This window comes from Wolffia australiana, chromosome 3 (assembly GCF_029677425.1).
Source record: "Wolffia australiana isolate 7733 chromosome 3, ASM2967742v1".
Taxonomy (NCBI): domain Eukaryota; kingdom Viridiplantae; phylum Streptophyta; class Magnoliopsida; order Alismatales; family Araceae; genus Wolffia; species Wolffia australiana.
The window spans coordinates 9,273,487-9,291,807 of record NC_135837.1 but is presented as its reverse complement, the minus strand read 5'-3'; the positions used below and the strand labels follow the sequence as shown (position 1 = coordinate 9,291,807).

Genomic DNA, 18,321 nt, shown 5'->3' with positions numbered 1-18,321 from the left:
CTTCGTCCTTGGATGGCTCTACACAACCTCCCTGGCACCCTCGTTCCGTGAAAGGTTCCCTCGCTGCGCCACCGTGAAGGGTTTTTGGGACCAGGCCAACAAATTTTGCGGCCGCGAAGGGGACAACTGGCGCCTCTTTATGCTCATTGCTAAAGCCAGCAACTTTCGCCAAGGCGCACTGTCCATCTCGGACTATGCGCTGGAACACAAGAAGCTGTGGGACGAGGTGGACTACTACTTGCCGACGGATGATCCGACGTGCAAGTCATTCCAGAACACTCTTCGCCTACGCCTCTTGGGGTTTCTTTATGGCCTAAACAAGGAGTATGACGACACTTGGCGCCGTGCCCTCCATCGCAAGGAAGGCCTTCCTTCCATTGATGACTTGGTGAAGGAACTCCAGGAAGAGGAGAGTCATTTTCATGTCATTGGCACTCTCTCCTCGGAGGCAGCTTGTGACTCGACTGCCCTCCTCGCCCAGCCTCCTCGCCCGCTCCTGCTCCCCGCGAGGCGTCCCTCCGGGCTGATTTGCTCCTACTGCAACAAGCCTGGACATCTCCGCAAGTGGTGCAAGAAGCGTCAGCACGACAACCGGAAAGAAGGAGGCTACGAAGGAAAGCTATGGTTGCCTCCTCCTCTACCTCTTCTACCAGCCCGGCGACTATTGAGCAGCTCCAAGCCGACTTGGCCCGTCTCCGTGACCAAGTGGCTACTATGCAGACTCAGACTCAGTCGACGGCACATTTTGGTTGATTTGGTGCGTTCTCTCTCCCTCAGTCTGAACAGTGGTATTGTGGTACGGCTTCTTACTCGCCTCTCGTATCGGATACGAGCTGGGTTCTTGATTCGGGGGCAACCGAACACATGACCCCGTTCAATGACCGGTTTGTATCCTACGAAAGGCATAGTGAGGACCGTACAGTTCTTACAGCCGGTGGTGGACGGTTGCGTGTTGCTGGAATTGGGGCAGTGTTTGTAGACGGCCTCGGAGTGGTCAGCAATGTTCTTCATGTCCCCGCCCTGCGAGCTATACTTATGTCTCCTCAGCGTTTAGTTGACAGTTTGTCCTGTTCTTTTCACCTCCAGCCTGACGGGATGTTTCTATCTGACAAGGTGGGTCGGACTACACCGATTAGGCGGGAGAACGGGTTGCTGTTGTTGGACGATGGGGGGTGCTCTCGGTGCTTCCTGCTTAACCGCCAACTCCGACCGGCGGATGTGCAGCGTATGGGACGTCTCCAGTTGGCTCACCAACGGCTGGGTCACCCGCCATTTTCAGTTTTACAGCGTCTCTTTCCTTCGATGTGTACTGGATTGGACCTTCAGACTATCGTGTGTGATGCCTGTCAACTGGCGAAGCACCGTCGTTCATCTTTCTCTTCGTCCACCTCGCACTCCTCCACTCCATTATTTCGCATCCATAGTGATGTTTGGGGACCCGCCCCGCAGGCTAGCCTAAAGGGCCACCGATACTTTCAGATCTTTGTTGACGAGGCCACCCGCTACACATGGGTCTACTTGTTGACCGCCAAATCTGAGGTTGCTCCGACGGTCCGTCACTTCTGCACCATGGTTCGTACTCAGTTTGGCCGAGGTATTCAGCGCTTCCGCTCCGATAACGCCCGGGACTTCGTCAACACCGAGCTGGCCACGTACTTTGCTGACCATGGGATTCTCCACGAGTCCTCTTGTGTGGCCACCCCGGAACAGAACGGTATGGCAGAACGTCGGATCGGGTATGTCACGTCGACCGCCCGTACCCTTCTACTGAACTATTCTGTTCCGTGGGGCGAGGCGGTCTTAACGAGTACCCATCTCGTAAACCGTCTCCCCTCCCAGCCCCTCGGGTTTGTCAGCCCACTGGATCGTCTCTCCACGGCGTTCCCCCATCTCTCACTGCGGACTGGACTCCTCCCTCGCATCTTCGGGTGCACGGCGTACGTCCACGATACGGCTCCCACTCGCACGAAGCTCGATGCTCGAGCTCTCCGGTGCGTCTTCGTCGGGTACGCTTCTCTCCAGAAAGGTTACCGTTGCTACCACCCTCCGTCTCGGAGAATTTTCATCTCGGCAAATGTCACCTTTGCCGAGCATGAGTCTTACTTCGGTGATTCTACCTCGCCACGCCTTCCGCTGGTTGAGGCGTCTTCGACTCCTTCCTTGGAACCCTTTCCATTTGTGGGACCCATTCCTCCACCGTCGCCGTCCCCAGCCACCTTCTCTCCCTTGCCTCCTACCGTCTCACCTCCCGGTGCACCGTATCCTCCCCCTAGTGCACCTCCTAACCCCGGGAAGTCCATCTCTCACCCCGGGGAGCTACCTCCTACTCTTGGTGCACCGTATCCTTCTCCTAGTGCACCACCTTCCCCCGGGGAGCCTCCCCCTACCCCCGGGGAGCTATCTTCTTCTCCCTCCTTTGCTTCCGCTCCGTTGGACGATGCGTCACCCTCGTCTACTGATGATGATGCTCAGTTGGGATGGCCTATCGCCCTTCGGAAAAGGGTTCGTCAGTGCGCTCGCACACCTCTCTACCCCTTATCTCACTATCTCTCTTTTGATTGGCTAAGCCCTTCCTACCGGTCCTTTCTTTCTCACATCGAGTCGCATCCCCTCCCTCATCGCCTATCTGATGCTCTTACTTCTCTTCATTGGAAAGCGGCGATGGATGAGGAGATGCAGTCCTTGCTCAAGAACCACACTTCGGAAGTCGTCCCACTTCCTCCTGGCAAGAGGGCGGTGGATTGCAAGTGGATTCATGCCAAGAAGCATCATGCTGATGGTACTCTCGAGCGCCTCAAGTCTCGACTTGTGGCTCGGGGGTTTACTCAGTCGTATGGCGTGGACTACTTCGAGACCTTCTCTCCTGTGGCGAAGATGGAAACAGTCCGTCTCCTCTTGGCGCTATGCTCATTCCGACTGGCCGTCGACACTTCGATGTGAAGAATGCCTTTCTGCACGGTGACTTGACGGAGGAGGTGTACATGCAGCCACCTCCCGGGTATACCCTTGGCCCCCCGGGCACCGTTTGCCGGCTGCGGAAGTCTCTCTATGGACTGAAACAGTCACCGCGGATGTGGTTCGGTCGGTTCTCTTCGGTCATGAAGACCGAGGGCTACACTCAGAGCAATGGGGATACCTCCCTATTCTTTCGTCACAGTTCCGCGGGTGTCTCCATCTTGGCCGTGTACGTCGACGACATCCTCATCACGGGGTCCGATTCTGTAGAGGCCGGCCGCCTCAGCTCTGCGTTGGCCAAGGAGTTCGAAATCAAGGCCCTCGGGCTTCTTCGCTACTTCCTCGGCCTTGAGGTGGCCTACTCCCCCCGGGGGATCTTTGTGTCACAGCAGAAGTATGCCGTTGACCTACTGGCCTTGACCGGAATGACTGAGTGTGCACCGGTTACTACTCCCATCGACCCTAACGTCAAGTTGGGTAAGGGGGAGGACTCAGCACCGGTGAACGCATATCAGTACCAGAAGGTGGTGGAGAAACTCCTGTACTTGACCCACACCCGCCCCGACATCAGTTTCGCCGTCAACCTCCTCAGTCAGTTCATGCACTCTCCGCGGGAGATCCATCGTCAGGCGGCCAACCGGGTACTTGCGTACCTAAAGGGCTGCCCCAGGAAGGGCTTGTTCTTTCTTCGGAGTATGGAGCGGACCGTGAAGGTGTACACTGATGCGGACTTTGCCGGCTCAGTTGTGGACTGTCGTTCCACCACGGGGTACTGCACTTTTGTCTTCGGCAGTCTTGTCAGTTGGAAGAGCAGCAAGCAGGACAAAGTGTCCCGCTCCAGTGCTGAAGCCGAATACCGGGCACTTGCCGATGGGGCCTCTGAAGGCCAGTGGATATACGGAATTCTCCACGACCTTCGTGTGGAGTATTCCGGCCCGATCCACTTCTACTGCGACAACAAGTCGGCCATTGCCTTGGCAAAGAACCCTGGTCAACAGGGACGGATCAAGCATATGGAACTCCACCGCTACTTCTTCAAGGAGCGCGTGGACGAGGGCATCTTTGACTTGGAATTTGTTCCATCCGCTGATCAAGCTGCTGATGTCCTTACCAAAGGACTATCTCGACCTCTCCTGCAACGTGCAGTGTCCAAGCTCGGCATGGATGACATCCATACTTCGCTTGCGGGGGGGTGTTAGTGAGATAGTCAGCCTTATGGGCTAATGGGCCCTATTCTATAAGCCCATTAGCCCTCTTATCATTCTCTCCCTCCTAGGGTATATGTATACCCAGCCATGTACTCTATTGAGTTATGTCATTATCTTCTTCCTTCCTCTCTTGACAATATCACTTGTTCCACTGGAGGTACATAAGTTATCACTGGTGTTTTCTTTTTCTACAGCCTGAGAATCGACCAAAGGAATAGGTATAGTATCTGGTCCATGTTCAGGAACATTTGTTTTGTAGTTAGATAGTCATTCTCACTAATAAGTGAGATATCTCTTTATGACTCTCAGTACCTCTGGGTTTGTAGTAAAAAAATTGTTCATCGAATACTACATCCTTGGTAACCATATATTTTCGAGTAACAGGGTGATACATCTTGTATCCCTTTTGAGTAACAGAATATCCAACAAATACAGACTTCAGACCTTTTGAAGACCATTTATTCTGTTTATATGTATGAGTGTATACATGTCCAACACATCCAAAAATTTTGACAGGTAAACCGGATTTCTATTTCACAGTTGGGTAGTGTGTTTCTAGCAATTCTAAAGGACTTTTGAATTCTAAAACTCTAGATCGTAGTCGATTTATAAGATGAGTGGCTGTCATTACTGCAAAACCCCATAGGTTTGCAGGGATGTTTCCATGTATAAGGAGTGTTCTCCCCTTGTCAACAATATCTCCTAGTTTTCTTTCAGCACGGCCATTTTGTTGTGGTTTATAAGGACATGAGGTTTCATGTCTTATTCCCTCAGATCTGAAGAATTCCATGAGCTCGTTGTTAAGAAAATCCTTGGCATTGTCAGTTCAAAATCCTTGAACTGGGTCACCAAATTGTCTTTTGATAAGATTACACAGTCCTTTCAGATTCTTAGTGACTTCAGTCATATATTTGAGTAAGAATACCCAACTATATCGACTGTAATCATCTGTACATACTAGGAAATATCGATGTCCTAGTATGTCTAATTGAGGGGATGGTCCCCATACATCACAATGGATGTTTTGGAATGGTTTGGTCATTCTGGTGTTACTTGGTGGATAGGGAACCCTTTTGAATTTTCCTAATTGACAAGCTTCACAAATGATATGTTCCACCAAAGTATCCTTAAACAGGTGTGGGTACATGTGTTTCAGAAGATGAAAAGAAGGATGACCCATTCTTTGATGGATCTCCATAATAGAGACTTGAGATGATATTGCTGCCATCTTGGGTTCATCACTTATCAGGGTGCTAGGCGACTTCCAAGGTAGATAGTAGAGTCCTTGTTGAACCTTAGCTAGTCCAATCTTCCACGCGAGGTCCTTAAGACATAGATAGGCATCCAAATTATCAAATAGTATATTATACTCCCTCATCTTTGCAAGCTGTTGTACTGAAACTAGGCTTACAAATAATTTTGGGACATGTAACGCATTAGTTATTTCACCAATGGGTTGGATGTTCATATTACCAATGCCAACTACTGGAAGTAGTGTGGCATCATGATACGTTCTTGAACGTATCTATGCAATTTAACGAAATGAAAGATTGATCTTGAACGTTTCTTGACACTTCTTGAAAAATGTAACTGTCTCCAAGAATTGTTCGATCTGATAGGATTGAAAGGGGGGATGAGAGAGAGATAAGAGCTCCAACTCCGACGTGGTCGATCGCTCCCCTTGGAGCAACAGCTTCGATTCCACGGGATAGAATTGCGATGCCTGGGAAATATGTGCAGGAACGGGGAACAAGAGGAGTTAGGGTTAGAACAAGAGAGGGCAGGGAGGAAGTAAGAGAGAATCCAGAGGAAGGTAGAATGGCTTAAAATTGGTTTCTTGATTCTTCTTCTTTCTTTTCCGTATGTATATATACATACGGGAAGGAAGCCCATTGGTTTGGGCCTAACTGGGCTGATAGAAGGGCTTGGATTCCATACCGGGCTGCCGTTTAGCATAACAGCGGCCCGGTATCATATCACATCAGCGGTTTGAACATGTTTTTCAGGAGCAATCTTCTCATATGTTATAAAGATTTCTCTTCTTGATGACATATGGTCTGTTGCTCATGAGACTAGGATCCAGGCTATTTCTGGATTCCTAGTAAACAATGTAATATGAGTAAGTATTTCCCTTTTACCAGTATTAGCCATGGATGTGGATCTAATGACAGCACCTCCCGAGATGATTGACTTCAAGGTCTGAAATTCTTGGATCATCTTATGGAGGTCCTGAGCTGAAGGAAGATTATCTGAATTTGTTGCTCCTTGTTGGGCTAGGTGGGCTCTGGCAATGTGTGGAGGCTTTCCATGAAGCTTCCAGCATTTATCTTTGATATGGCCATTTTTCTTGCAGTAGTTGCAGACCAATTCTTCTCGCTTGAATTTTTCAGTACCAGTAGTGCCAGCAGAATGTTGACTTTTGGTGACATATGCTGTATTCTCAATGACTCCACGAGTTGCATTCAAATGACTCTCTTCTTGCATGGCTTTGGACACTGCCTGGTCAAACGTGGGCTCTTCCTCCCTGTTGTATAGTTGACTCCTGATTATCTCAAACTCTGGTCTGAGCCCTTGGAAGAGTTGACACAGTCAATTTGTAGCTTCATGAGCTCTGGCAACTGGATCTGTAGATGGTGGTTGGCAGTGATCCAACTCATTATGGATATCCCTTAGCTTGTTTGAGTAAGTTAGGACATCCATATCTCCTTGCTTGAGAGTGTAGGCTTTTACAATAAGATCAATGATCTTCGTCTTGTCACTTTTCTTAGAATGGCTTCGATGAATTGCTTCCCATAATGACTTTGCTGTTCCATATGAAGAAAGACTAGTTAACTGCTCAGATGCTATAGAATCTAGCATCCATGTAAAAACAAACTCCTCCTCTGTTATCCATTTTGGATAATTTGGATGAATCTCACACGGACGATCTTCTGAGAGATGATGGATGAGTTTTCTGGGCTTCAAGACTGCCTGGATATTCCTCTCCCATAACAGGAGATTATTTTCGTTGAATATATTGCTCTTGGCAATCACTGGAAATTGAGTAAGCCATCTATTTGGAGAACAGAATCTGATGGCCTGATGACACCACCTGGGAAGAGATTTTTGCAGTTTCGTCTGCCATAAAAATCAGTGGAAGATCTCCTTATAATGTGGGACTTCAGCTCCAACAATTTAGAAGAAGATCCTCCTGTGGAATGAACTTCTCCTTAGCAGCAACCTTAGAGCTTCCAACAATCACAGGCGATCACAAAGCCTGCTCTGATACCATGACGATTCTTCTGGAGCTCAGTAGGAGAGAGAGAGAGAGAGAGAGAGAGAGAGAGAGAGAGAGAGAGAGAGAGAGAGAGAGAGAGAGTAGAGAAGACAGAAAAAAAATAGAAAATTCCAGTAATCTTTTAGTACAAATCATAACGCCTTTTATAGGGTTATAACTAGCCATTAGTAACGGCTAGTTTTAACTTGCCGTTATTAGTTACCCGATTTGTAATTACAAATCGGGTAATGGGCCATATGGACCCGATAGCGTTTAGTATGCCTTTATTTTAGGCCCGATAGATTTTTACATTGTTTTCTTGGCTTATTTATAATTCATGGATTAAGGTTTAGGAGACCTCTGGAATCATATGAACTCTTCTAATGCCACAAGGATCCTTGCTCCTTAGTTTTGTAATGTCATTTGGCACATTAACTTGAATCTATAGCATAGAGCTCAGGGTTTTAGTCTGTAATACCGGAGGAATTTACCCGTTGGTAAAGGAGCCAGGTATATTTTTATTGAGAAAGGTCTGACGAGTCCCCTTGACTGCTGGCCTGTAGTGGTTCAGGGTGCATGCAGAACCCACAACTTCCGGGTTCCTCTATCTTCATCGCTGGTGCGGCAGTGATCTTCCGGGTCCATCCACAATCCAATTTTCTTTTTTTCCCATTTACAGATGTTACAAACCTAATTAATCAGGGATTCTGTATGCTCACCTACAAAGGTAAGATGGCAGAAGGAAATAAATAATTGACCATTTTCAGCAAGCATAACAGTTGCCTATGGATGTTTTATCGTCTCACGTCTCTTCACTGGATGCAGATAAGTCTATATTTGTTGGTAAAAAAAGATGTACAAAGTCGTTTTTGTTGAATTCTTTTAATCTTGTGTTTCTTTTGAAAGTTCCTTTGGATTCGGCATGTTCATTTGGGTATTCCATATCGTTCTTCTTTTACTGATTGCAATAACCTTCTTCTACTCAGGCATGCTTGGTCCTTTCGAAGCCTAAAAAATCACTTGCTTATTTGTTGGAAAATTATTGTGGTGTGTATACAGACAAAGCTCTCCAGGTGGGAAACTCGTACATTCCGGCAGTCGTTATTATGAACCAGATGACCTTTTTATCATTTAACACATGCATATAACTTTCAGCTCATTGTTCTGCGTATATTGTACTCTAGTTTGATTTGCAGATCTTCAATCTTTGGGCGGTTTTGTTAGCCCAAAGTGGCTTCCTTTTTTTACTCTTTCCTTCCCTTAATAACTCTTTGGGCTGATGTATCCTCTTGGTGTTGATGTTATAAGAACGTCAGGAGACTTTCTTTTAGTATCTAGTGGACTAATACAATCTGGCCCAACAATTGTACTTTATCAGTGGGGAACTTTATTTGTTCTTCAATATAGTACACTTTCTTTTTGTTATGTTACGGTTTCCACCAGTGGCGCTGAAGGTGGCTGGGAGAGATAAAATTATACTCTGGTGCCCAGTGGATAGTTTTATTTTTAAGTGTTCTGGTCCACTTCAACTCTAGCTAGCAGTGGACCTGGCAGAAGTTAGGGTTCAAGAATCTGGGGTTTGAGGAAAAGAATGATTTACTCTAATTGACCTCCCTGTATTTATAAGGTTAGAAATGGGCGGGAATATTAGTGGGCTCACTAAGATTTAAAGAAATAGAAGGAAAAGAAAGAAGTAAAACAAAAATGTGCTCTCCGGAAACTTGAAAAACGGAAACAGAAAACGAAACTTGAAGGTGGGCTCTCCGGCTGACACCTCAAGCTGGTTAACAGATGTTTCTGATTCCCAGATTGCTCAGCAATCAGTCAAAGAGAAATCTCGCCAACTCTTTCGTAAGGACATCAACAACATGATGTCACTATCCTGAAAGAACAATAAGAGAGGAAGAACCCAAATAAGAACCAAATGCACGGGGAAGGTTCAACAAATGTCCAACAACTTTGAAAACTCAATGCTGACCTGTGAAAGTGATAAGATTCTTGGTTTCACCACTGAGAGAAACCAGAATCTCCAAGGAAAATTCTTCTTTTTTTGAAATACAAGGAAATTTTTTATTGAAAACCTCGCGTTGTACAAGATCCCCTTGGATCAATGAAGAAAAAGTAGCTGAATGCAAGAGTAGATGTCCAGAGAGAAGGTTTGGGAAGAGAGAACTGACATTGAAAAGAAACAACCAAGAACAAGCCCAAATCAATCCTCGCTCATCCAGCAAGGAGGATCTCCTGCCGGCCTGATAGCCTGAGCGACTTCGACTTCCAAGAATTGATCCTTCCCTTTCTTGGCTTCGACCATGATTTATAATCCTCTTTTTCCCACTATTTTATTCAAACTTCCCCTTGTGCCTCTATCAGATCACACGTGTGGCGATATTGTATTGAAAGACTGATTTTCTGGCCCCAGCTGGTGATATTCCACCGCATTAGTGAGTGGATATCTGCTGCCCTGGGTGAATTGTCTCTTGCCTTTCCTCAAGGAAATTGACCATCTGATATGATACTGGGCCGCTGTTACGCCAAACACTGGCCTGGTACTGCGTCAAGACCCTTCTATCAGCCTGGTACTTGGTCCAGTCCAATGAGCCTCCTCCCTTATATATACGGGAAGGAAGACTCTCACGCCAGACAGAATTCGACCATGAGTCCTCTCCCTTCCTTTCTTGATTTCTCTAACCCCTTTCCCTGCTGCCTCTCGTTCTAATACCTCTTCCCTCTTCTCCTTACCCTCGCCAACTGCAGTCTTTTTGCGGGATAGTGAGGAATGCTGTTCCATGGAAGAACGGTGACAACTCTAAACTTGATCTCTCTCTCTCTCTCAACTCTTCCCTCACGTAGTTTGTCCAGGATTTGCATTGAATCGTTGTTTTATTTGGAATAACAATAATTGTTTCAAGGATTTGGGATTCAATTGGTCAAAATTTCACAGATACGTTCCAAGAACGTATCGCCATCCAATACTACCATCATCGACTACACTTGGTGGACCCTTGACTTCATCTGACTCCTCCATGATGTTCTCACCTTCTTTGTTTGCATCATCCTCATCTGAGGGAACTAGGAGGGTCTGTGGCAGCAGATCATTAACAGCCGACAAATTTAAATCTTCATTTTGAGAGTGTGGAGCTTTTTCCAACAGGGTCTGCAGGTCAGTAAATAAGTTACATCTTGAAGACTTTCTGCAACTTCCTGAGATCCTGACACCTGGAGATAGGGTGAATCTCCAGATTATCTGCTTTGAAGTCTTGATGAATTTTCGTTCTCATGAAATGTCACATCAGCCGATACAAAGAATTTCCTTGACTTGGGGTGGTAGCACCGGTACCCCTTTTGGGGTTGTGAATAACCCAAGAGAATACATTTCACAGCCCTGGAACAGAATATGTCTTCCAGATTATGAAAAGGTACAAATAATGTGGACCCTAATATCCTAGGTTCAAGATCTTGATGTTGATGGCAAACTGCATCATCAGGTCTACAAGACTCCCATAGCTTAATGATCTTGATGGCTATCTGTTCATTATATAAAGATGTTAATTATATGTTAGTTATAAAACAGCCTCCAGAATTATTTGGGCACATCATAGTGAATCAGCAGTGATTGAGCATTGGTGGTCCCCTGACCTATCAGTCTTTCAACTACCCCATTTTGCTGCAGATTGTACAAGCAGGAAGACCTATGGATAACACCCTGTGTTTTGAAATAAGAAATTCATAGCATTACCTTTTGGTTCTTCACCATGTAGAAGAAATTCTAGACCACCGTGAAAACGTTCGATTTCATTTTAAGAGATATCCACCTCAGATGTGTGCAACCATCTCCAAACACAATGAACCACCTAGCTCCCATTAAATATCCAGTGGGAGATGGGCCTACATTTCTTAGTTGATAAGTGCAAATGGCACTACGTTTTGTTCTCTTCTCTCACTGAAGGATGCATGTCTATGCGTAGCATATTGGCATGCATCACAAAAAAGAAAAGATATGTTCGCATCTTTGGAAATCATGAGAAGCATAAGTTTCAAAAGTTCAGATGATGGATGCCCAAGACGAGAACACATCTGGTTGATCTGCTCCACTTCTGTATTTGTGCAGCATAGCCAGATGCCATATTGCCAAAGCCACTCACTCTCATACACAATCCCATTCTTCTCTTTAAACGGTGTAGTCCTTCTGTTCTTTGCCTATTGTAAACTGATATCAATCCAATAATTTGGTGAGAAAATACAATCGATATCGGTCTCAACAGTGATAAGATCAAGAAAATGAAATCCGAAATTTAATCCTATTGTGGCTTTGGAGAGAAGATCTTTATCAGTTCCTAAACGAGACAATTGCAGAATGAGAGAAATGTACGAAATTTGTACAATGTAGCTTCAACGAGAAATGGATAGAGATAACATGAACCAGGATCGAGAGATCCATCTTCTGGACGCAGGCTTCTCCTGCTCTCCAGCCTTTCCCTGTGCTCCTAGACAGGACCCAACAACTTGGAATTTCCTACCTGTAGGTCTATCCCTGTCTTTACTTATAGGGTAATTGACCCTCTTATTCCTCTTGAGCTGAATTTGAAAAAAACATATCACAGTGCAAAATTTTGCAATGTCGTTCACAATCGAAGAAAAATGAAGATAGGAATTTCAGGAGGAGTCCTTGAGTTCTCCCTCTGGTTGGCAGGCCCGATCCTGCTCTGCCAGCCCTTTGCCTACTCTGGCAACTGAACTTCTTGAAGAAAGCTTCCGCCCAGCTTATTTCCCGCTCTCGCTTATTTATAGCAGATCTGGCATGTGCGTGATCAATGCAAGTCTTCTCACACGTGCCTCCTCTTCTTCCTTATCATAAACAAAAATACTATCAGGGGCCACAGGAAAGATGAGATTAAATTTTTAACAAACTTCTGGGATGATATAAGCTGTGAGACCAAGAACATGTAGAACAAGTTAAACAACATCCAGGCCTGCAATTTCAACATCTCCAATACTGTTAACTCTAGGGAATGTAGAGAATGTAGGTAGAGGTGCAGCAGACATCCTTCCTCAGGCAATACAAAGAGCCAACAATAGAGATGCAGTAGAAGCTCTCCTTAGGCAGCAACGGATCAGATGTAAGCAAGTCGAGAGAGATGATGAGAGGAGAGGAGAGAAGAGAGGAAGAAATCACTTTCTTGGTCTCTCAAGGGAGAAACTCCCTTTAACCCTTTTAGGGCATTAGATCTATATTTAACTTACCTTATTGGGTCTGTTAGAGCCCAATAAGATATTACAATGGTAATAAACATCGGATAGAATGGAACGGGGTGAGTGTTAACGGGAAGGAACGGAATTCCTAATTCTGAACATTTACCGATAGGATTTCCCCCCCTGAAGTAATTACCCATCTATCCCCTTTATAAGGTATGCAATTAAAAAATGGAACAATGGGGGATCATATGGTCTGTTGCATCAGTATAAGAAGGCAGCTGACAAGATCAGACCATGGATGTAGACTTATCATAGTCTTGAGTGTCTCAAACTCTTCCTTGAGATTAATATAATCTTCAATAGTAGATTTGGGTGTACCCTAGATGGTGTCTCCTCCCTGTGCTTCTCCTTCTCCAGATTCAGTTTCCCAAGTGCCGCTGACAAAGGCCAGCACCGGCTTGGGAGGTCGCCCATGAAGGGTCTAGAAAGTATTCTTGGTATGGTTCTTTTTACGATAAAAGTGATGCTAGTTTGACTTATATTGCGGTTCAGCCCCTTTTGTCTTCTGGTCTGAACCCTCTTCCCCCGTTTCCTCAAGTTTTTTGGAACTCGAGGAAATCCATATGATGTGTTTCTCTGTTGTTTAGTCTTGGCCACAAGTCCTGCTCCTGCCTCCTTGTCATTCCCATAAGACCTAGGCCTTTTATTTTCATCAAGTACAATTTGGATTGCTTCCTCCAAGCCTGGAACATGCTCCTAGCTGAGGATTTGACTTTAGAGTCCCTCATATCCCTTGTCCAGTCCTATAAGGAAACTGAACAAATGATTCTGTAAAGTAGACTATCATTCTTTTAGGCTCTTAATTGACCTGAGATGATCAATCTCTTGATATATTGCCTGAAGTTCTTCAGTAAACTTGGCGGCTGACATTTCTCCTTACACAAATGAGGTAGCTCTGGCCACCAGTTCGAAGATCCTCTGGTTGTGGCTTTTATTTACATTTATCCTGTGGAGATGATCCCAGATCTTTGCGGCTGCCTTCTGGTACAGGTACTTTCTGAATAAATCTCTTTGCATTGCTGCCCAGCAACACTGGCGTCTTCCTTCATCCAGACTTTGCACTTTGGACTATTTGGATCCACCTCCTCCGGAAGATGGCGAACTCTTTGCTCTCCCAAACCAGTTCCATGTATTGGCTTCAATCCATCAGATTAAAGCCATTAAACACCACGACATGGGGAACATGGGGAGATGACCTATGTCAGGATCTGCCATTCTTCCCTGGCCGCTTGATCAATCAATCTCAAGCATTTTGAATCATTCATTTCCTTGATGGTCCCATACTGTTGAGTCGGCGACATAGCCAAGAAGCCCATTTTCAGGAGACCATTTGTGACCCAAGAAGGAGATTCTTCAGGATCTACAGAAAAGTACCTAGATTCCCTCAAAATCCTATGACAGATTTTCTCTATCAGGATTCTATGACATATTTTTTCTGACAGGATCCTCTGATAGATTTTCTCTGACAAGATTCATATCTGACATATACTCTGATAGAATCACTGACAGATTCATATCTGACATAAGCCTTTGACGGATTCTTCTTTTGCCAAGATATGCAGAATATGCAGCTCTAACTTGTCAGAGCTGCATATCTTCTGTTTTGTCCCATCAAGATCTTCTTGAGCCATACAAATATCTCCTGACAGCTTCTAAATCTGCAAAAGATCTCTGCTCAGGCCTGTCAGGCTGCTTATCCTCTGTCTTATCTCGTCAGACTTGTTTTTCTCAATGTTTTGAGTTGTCCTTTCATGGGTACAGTTATTATGGACGACCCAGCACTTGTTGTGTCCTATATAGGGCCTCCATGTACCCTTGAAGGAGGATTATTGAAGTCTATTGTTTTGTTGATACTCTTGTTTCTTCCATCTGAGTGTTCTCTTGGCTAGAGAGTGCTTCAGTGCTTGCGGATTCAAGCACAACCCCTTGTGGACTCAAGGGTTAGAGAAACTAGTTCTGTGGATTCAGGGCTTGGCTCCTTCAAGTAGAGCAAGGCTTGTGGATTCAAGTCCTGTTCCTACACTGTTCGTGTACTAAGGATGTGTCTGTTGGTCACAGTGGAGCATCAACTTTCTGCAAGCTGAGTTGCTAAGCTTGCTCTGGCATCAGCTTTCAGCAATCATGGTCTTCAAGCTTCCTTTAGCATCAACCTTTTTCCAACTTGGGTGTCGGCACTTCTCTACCCACCCTGTTGCCAAGTCATCAAGTCATAGGCTTTCTGGGACAGATGATTCTCATAATATGTACTACTGTGGCTTGAATCCTCAACCCTCTCAATTGTCAGACACAGTTTTTGAAACGAAAGAGAAACGGGTTCCACCCATGTGTCTCAACACGGTGACGGGAACAACACGTCTGGGACGTGACGCCCGTGACGTGACGGGACAGATGACGACCCGTGACGAACGGTGATGTGAAGAAATGTTCGTCACGTCACCGTCCCGTCAAGCGTCCGAGTATTTTCAAAAAAATCTGTCACGTGCCCTTCACGCGTCCATGCATCCTCGTTCCATCACGTCACCGTCACGGTGACGGCGTCACCTTCACCAGTGATGGAAATAATAATATTTATTTTTATTATGTTAATATACATAGTCGAAGCATAATATTATTTATTTTACTAAGTTATTATTTATCATAATTATTTTTTTATGTTAATCTGTCATGGCCGTCATCCGTGACGGACCTGTCGCCACGTCACGCGTCCGGGGTATCCCGTCACCGTCACGTCATTGTCACGTACAGCCAGTCACGCATCACCGTCACTGTCACCGTCACTGTCACGCCCCATGCATTCCGTCACCGTCACCGTCACGTCATCCGTCACGTGTCCGTCACGGTGACGTGTGACGTGACGGATGACGTTTGCCGATCCCTAGTCTTAGCATTCCACGATCTTGCGCTGAAGTAGGACCATGCAGACAAATTCACTCCAGGCGCTCTGATACCATGTCAGTGGCCTGCTCCACACCTACTCCAGTTGACAGCGACCCCTGGCAGCAGTGAGGGTTTTGGAATCTAGGATTTGAGGCAAATAACGACGTACCTGCTCTAATTCTCCTCATATCTATGGGGTTACAAGTGGCCCATAAAGGCATAAATATATAGAAGAAAAAGAATGAAAGAAAACGAACGCACAATACTTAAAAAGGAATAAAAATGGAAACGGGAAAGTGAGCTCTTGGGCTGACATTATTTTTTAAAAATTAAAATATTATTAATAAAATTTATCATTACATAATTAAGCTGGGTGATCTTCTTTGGTCTTTTTTTGTTGCTGGATTTTTTCTGAAAGAAAAAAATATTTTTGGATAAATATCTTTAGTTTTTGAATATTTTTTTCAGCTTGAGGACTGGAGAACTCGACCTTTATCTCCTGAGATGATGCAGTATGCACGTGCTGATGCTCACTACCTGCTCTATATTGCTGCTTGCTTGGTTTCAGAGCTTGAGAAGAAAAGCGAAGGTACTCTCATGCTGATTGCCTTTATATCTGATGATATTTTTAAGATGGAGGTGGTGAGTTCCATGCTTCACATCCTAAATCAAAGGTTGTGAATCTCATACTAATCTGGTGAAGAGAGATGTCTGACATCCACTGTCGTTGAAGGCTAAATAACTTATAAGTTATTTCAATGTCTCTATCTAAGAGCATAGGACCACGAAAGTTCATGCGCCAAGTTTTAAGGACGTTTTAGAAAGTAATTTTTCCTCTGTAGGTAGAATGATAGGTAAGAATACTCTTTCATTTGACAATTGTCTCTTCTAGAAACTTATCTGAGCTGCATGAGATAGAGATTACATGCATATAGGAATTGTCTTTTGCTGGGGAGTGGGTTAGGGTCATCATAACTGCATTTCTTTAACTTTAGTTTCATCTTTTAGTACTCTTAAATATAACCATTCCCTTCCTCTCTTAATCTTCTACATTTTATTATTTCGTAATACTGAGATCAAATGTCTGATATGAGTCAGAATGTATAAATAACAGGCTGCAATAAAATTATCCTCGAGAATTAATTATCTATTTCGTAAAAGGCAAAATTTCTGCCAGGAACCTGGTTCATATTGAGGAAAAGGAAGGCGGGACACAGGAGAGGCTAGGAGCAAGAGTTATATTTGGAGAGGGGAGAAGAGCCTAAAGGGGGAGAGATATTGACTGATGGAAGTCTTGGAGAGGAGGGATTGAGGGAAGGAAGATTTCATTAGTTGAGGGTAGGAGTGGGGAGGAGAGGGAAATGCAATAAGGATATTCTTCTTATCTAAGTAAGAGGTCTATACTTTTTTATTGCAGAACGCAAAGCAATCCTTAAAGGAACCTTAATATTAATTGCAAAATGTGCTTGACTCTGATACGGTTGTGGTATCCAGCAGAGCGTTTCTGCTATGAAAGTATGCATAAGAGGGTAAAACCCTCGGGAAATGCTTATTTTCGTATTGGGGAGTTGTTGCGGAATTGGACAGGAGCTGTGGTGCTAAGGAGATTCTCCGAGCTATCGAGAGAGGGAGTCAATCTGGCAAACTGGTGAGAGAGGACTGGTCAATCCGATGAAGTTCGGCTACTCTGTATTTCTCGGCTTGAAAAAGTCTTCCTCTGTCTCCAACAGAAGTCGTTTTTGTCGTTCTTGAATTTTGCAATTAATTCCTTTGCCAGTGTAAAGTCTTCAGGGACTGAGTTTCCAGCACTAAGTTTGATGTAGCCGGGAAGCCCATTTCTTGAGGCCCATTAGCAAATGGTGGCCAAGATGGAAATTCTTCTAGAAGCTGACAAGAGCTGCAGAAAAGTGCAAGGGACCTGCAAAATCCTCTCGCAAATTCTTGCTCTGCCTGAATCCTCTGGCAGATTCTCTGCCAAAATCCTATTATATTCTTCTTCTGTCAAAATCTGCAGAATATCTCTATTACACCTTTTCAGATGTGCAGATCGTTTATTTCGTCTTGTCAGAATCTTCTAGGGCCACACAATATCTTCTGACAGATTCTACAGGCCTAGGATCTGTACAATATCTTTACTTAGGCCTATCAGGCTTCTGATCTTGTTTTTATCGTGTTCGTGTTGTTTTTCCTAATGTTTTGAGTTGTCTTTTTCAGGGTGCTGTCATTATGGATGACCATGAACCTTTAGTGGCCTTCATAAGACCACATTGTAACCATGAAGGACCATTATTCAAGTATTCAGTTTTTCTGAGAAACTTGTTTCCCAACCTCTGAGTGTTCTCCTTGTAAAAGAGTTCTCCTGTGCTTGTGGACTCAAGCACAACCCCATTGCGGACCCAAGGGTTGAAGAAGCTATTCTTTAGATTCAAGATTTGGCTGCTTTGTGTAAAGCAAGGCTTATGGATTCTAATTGTGTTCTATATTGTTCCAACGCTAAGGCTGCATCAATGTTCTACATCAATGTCCTTCTTACTTATTATTCTAGAACCAACATATTTGATTGGATCTTGGGGATCTGTGTCAGCTTCTTAATTTGAATCTTAAGATCCTCTTCTATTCGCTTGATCCATAGAGAGTGGCATACTCCTTGTTCTATAATTCGCAATTCCACTTCTTCTCTAGAGCAGGACATTACATTCTGCTCATTACTCCGCCAGGAAATGATAATCCTTCCGCCAAGGGAGGAGCTGTAGTTTGTTACAATCTCCAATG

The 18,321-nt window shown here is 44.8% G+C and overlaps 1 protein-coding gene across 3 annotated transcripts in view; it reads left to right on the top strand.

Moving 5' to 3' along the window:
• Window positions 1-18,321, top strand: part of LOC144700866 (Polynucleotidyl transferase, ribonuclease H fold protein with HRDC domain-containing protein) — a 52,864-nt gene that overhangs the window by 19,593 nt on the left and 14,950 nt on the right. For all 3 annotated transcript variants that reach the window (XR_013580887.1, XM_078572426.1, XM_078572427.1), the window contains exons 5-6: window positions 8,406-8,492; window positions 16,018-16,138. Coding sequence is in view for 2 of the 3 variants with exons in the window: in XM_078572426.1 (XP_078428552.1) it covers window positions 8,406-8,492; window positions 16,018-16,138 (208 nt within the window). In the remaining variant the exon portion in view is untranslated. The remainder of the gene's footprint in view (window positions 1-8,405; window positions 8,493-16,017; window positions 16,139-18,321) is intronic.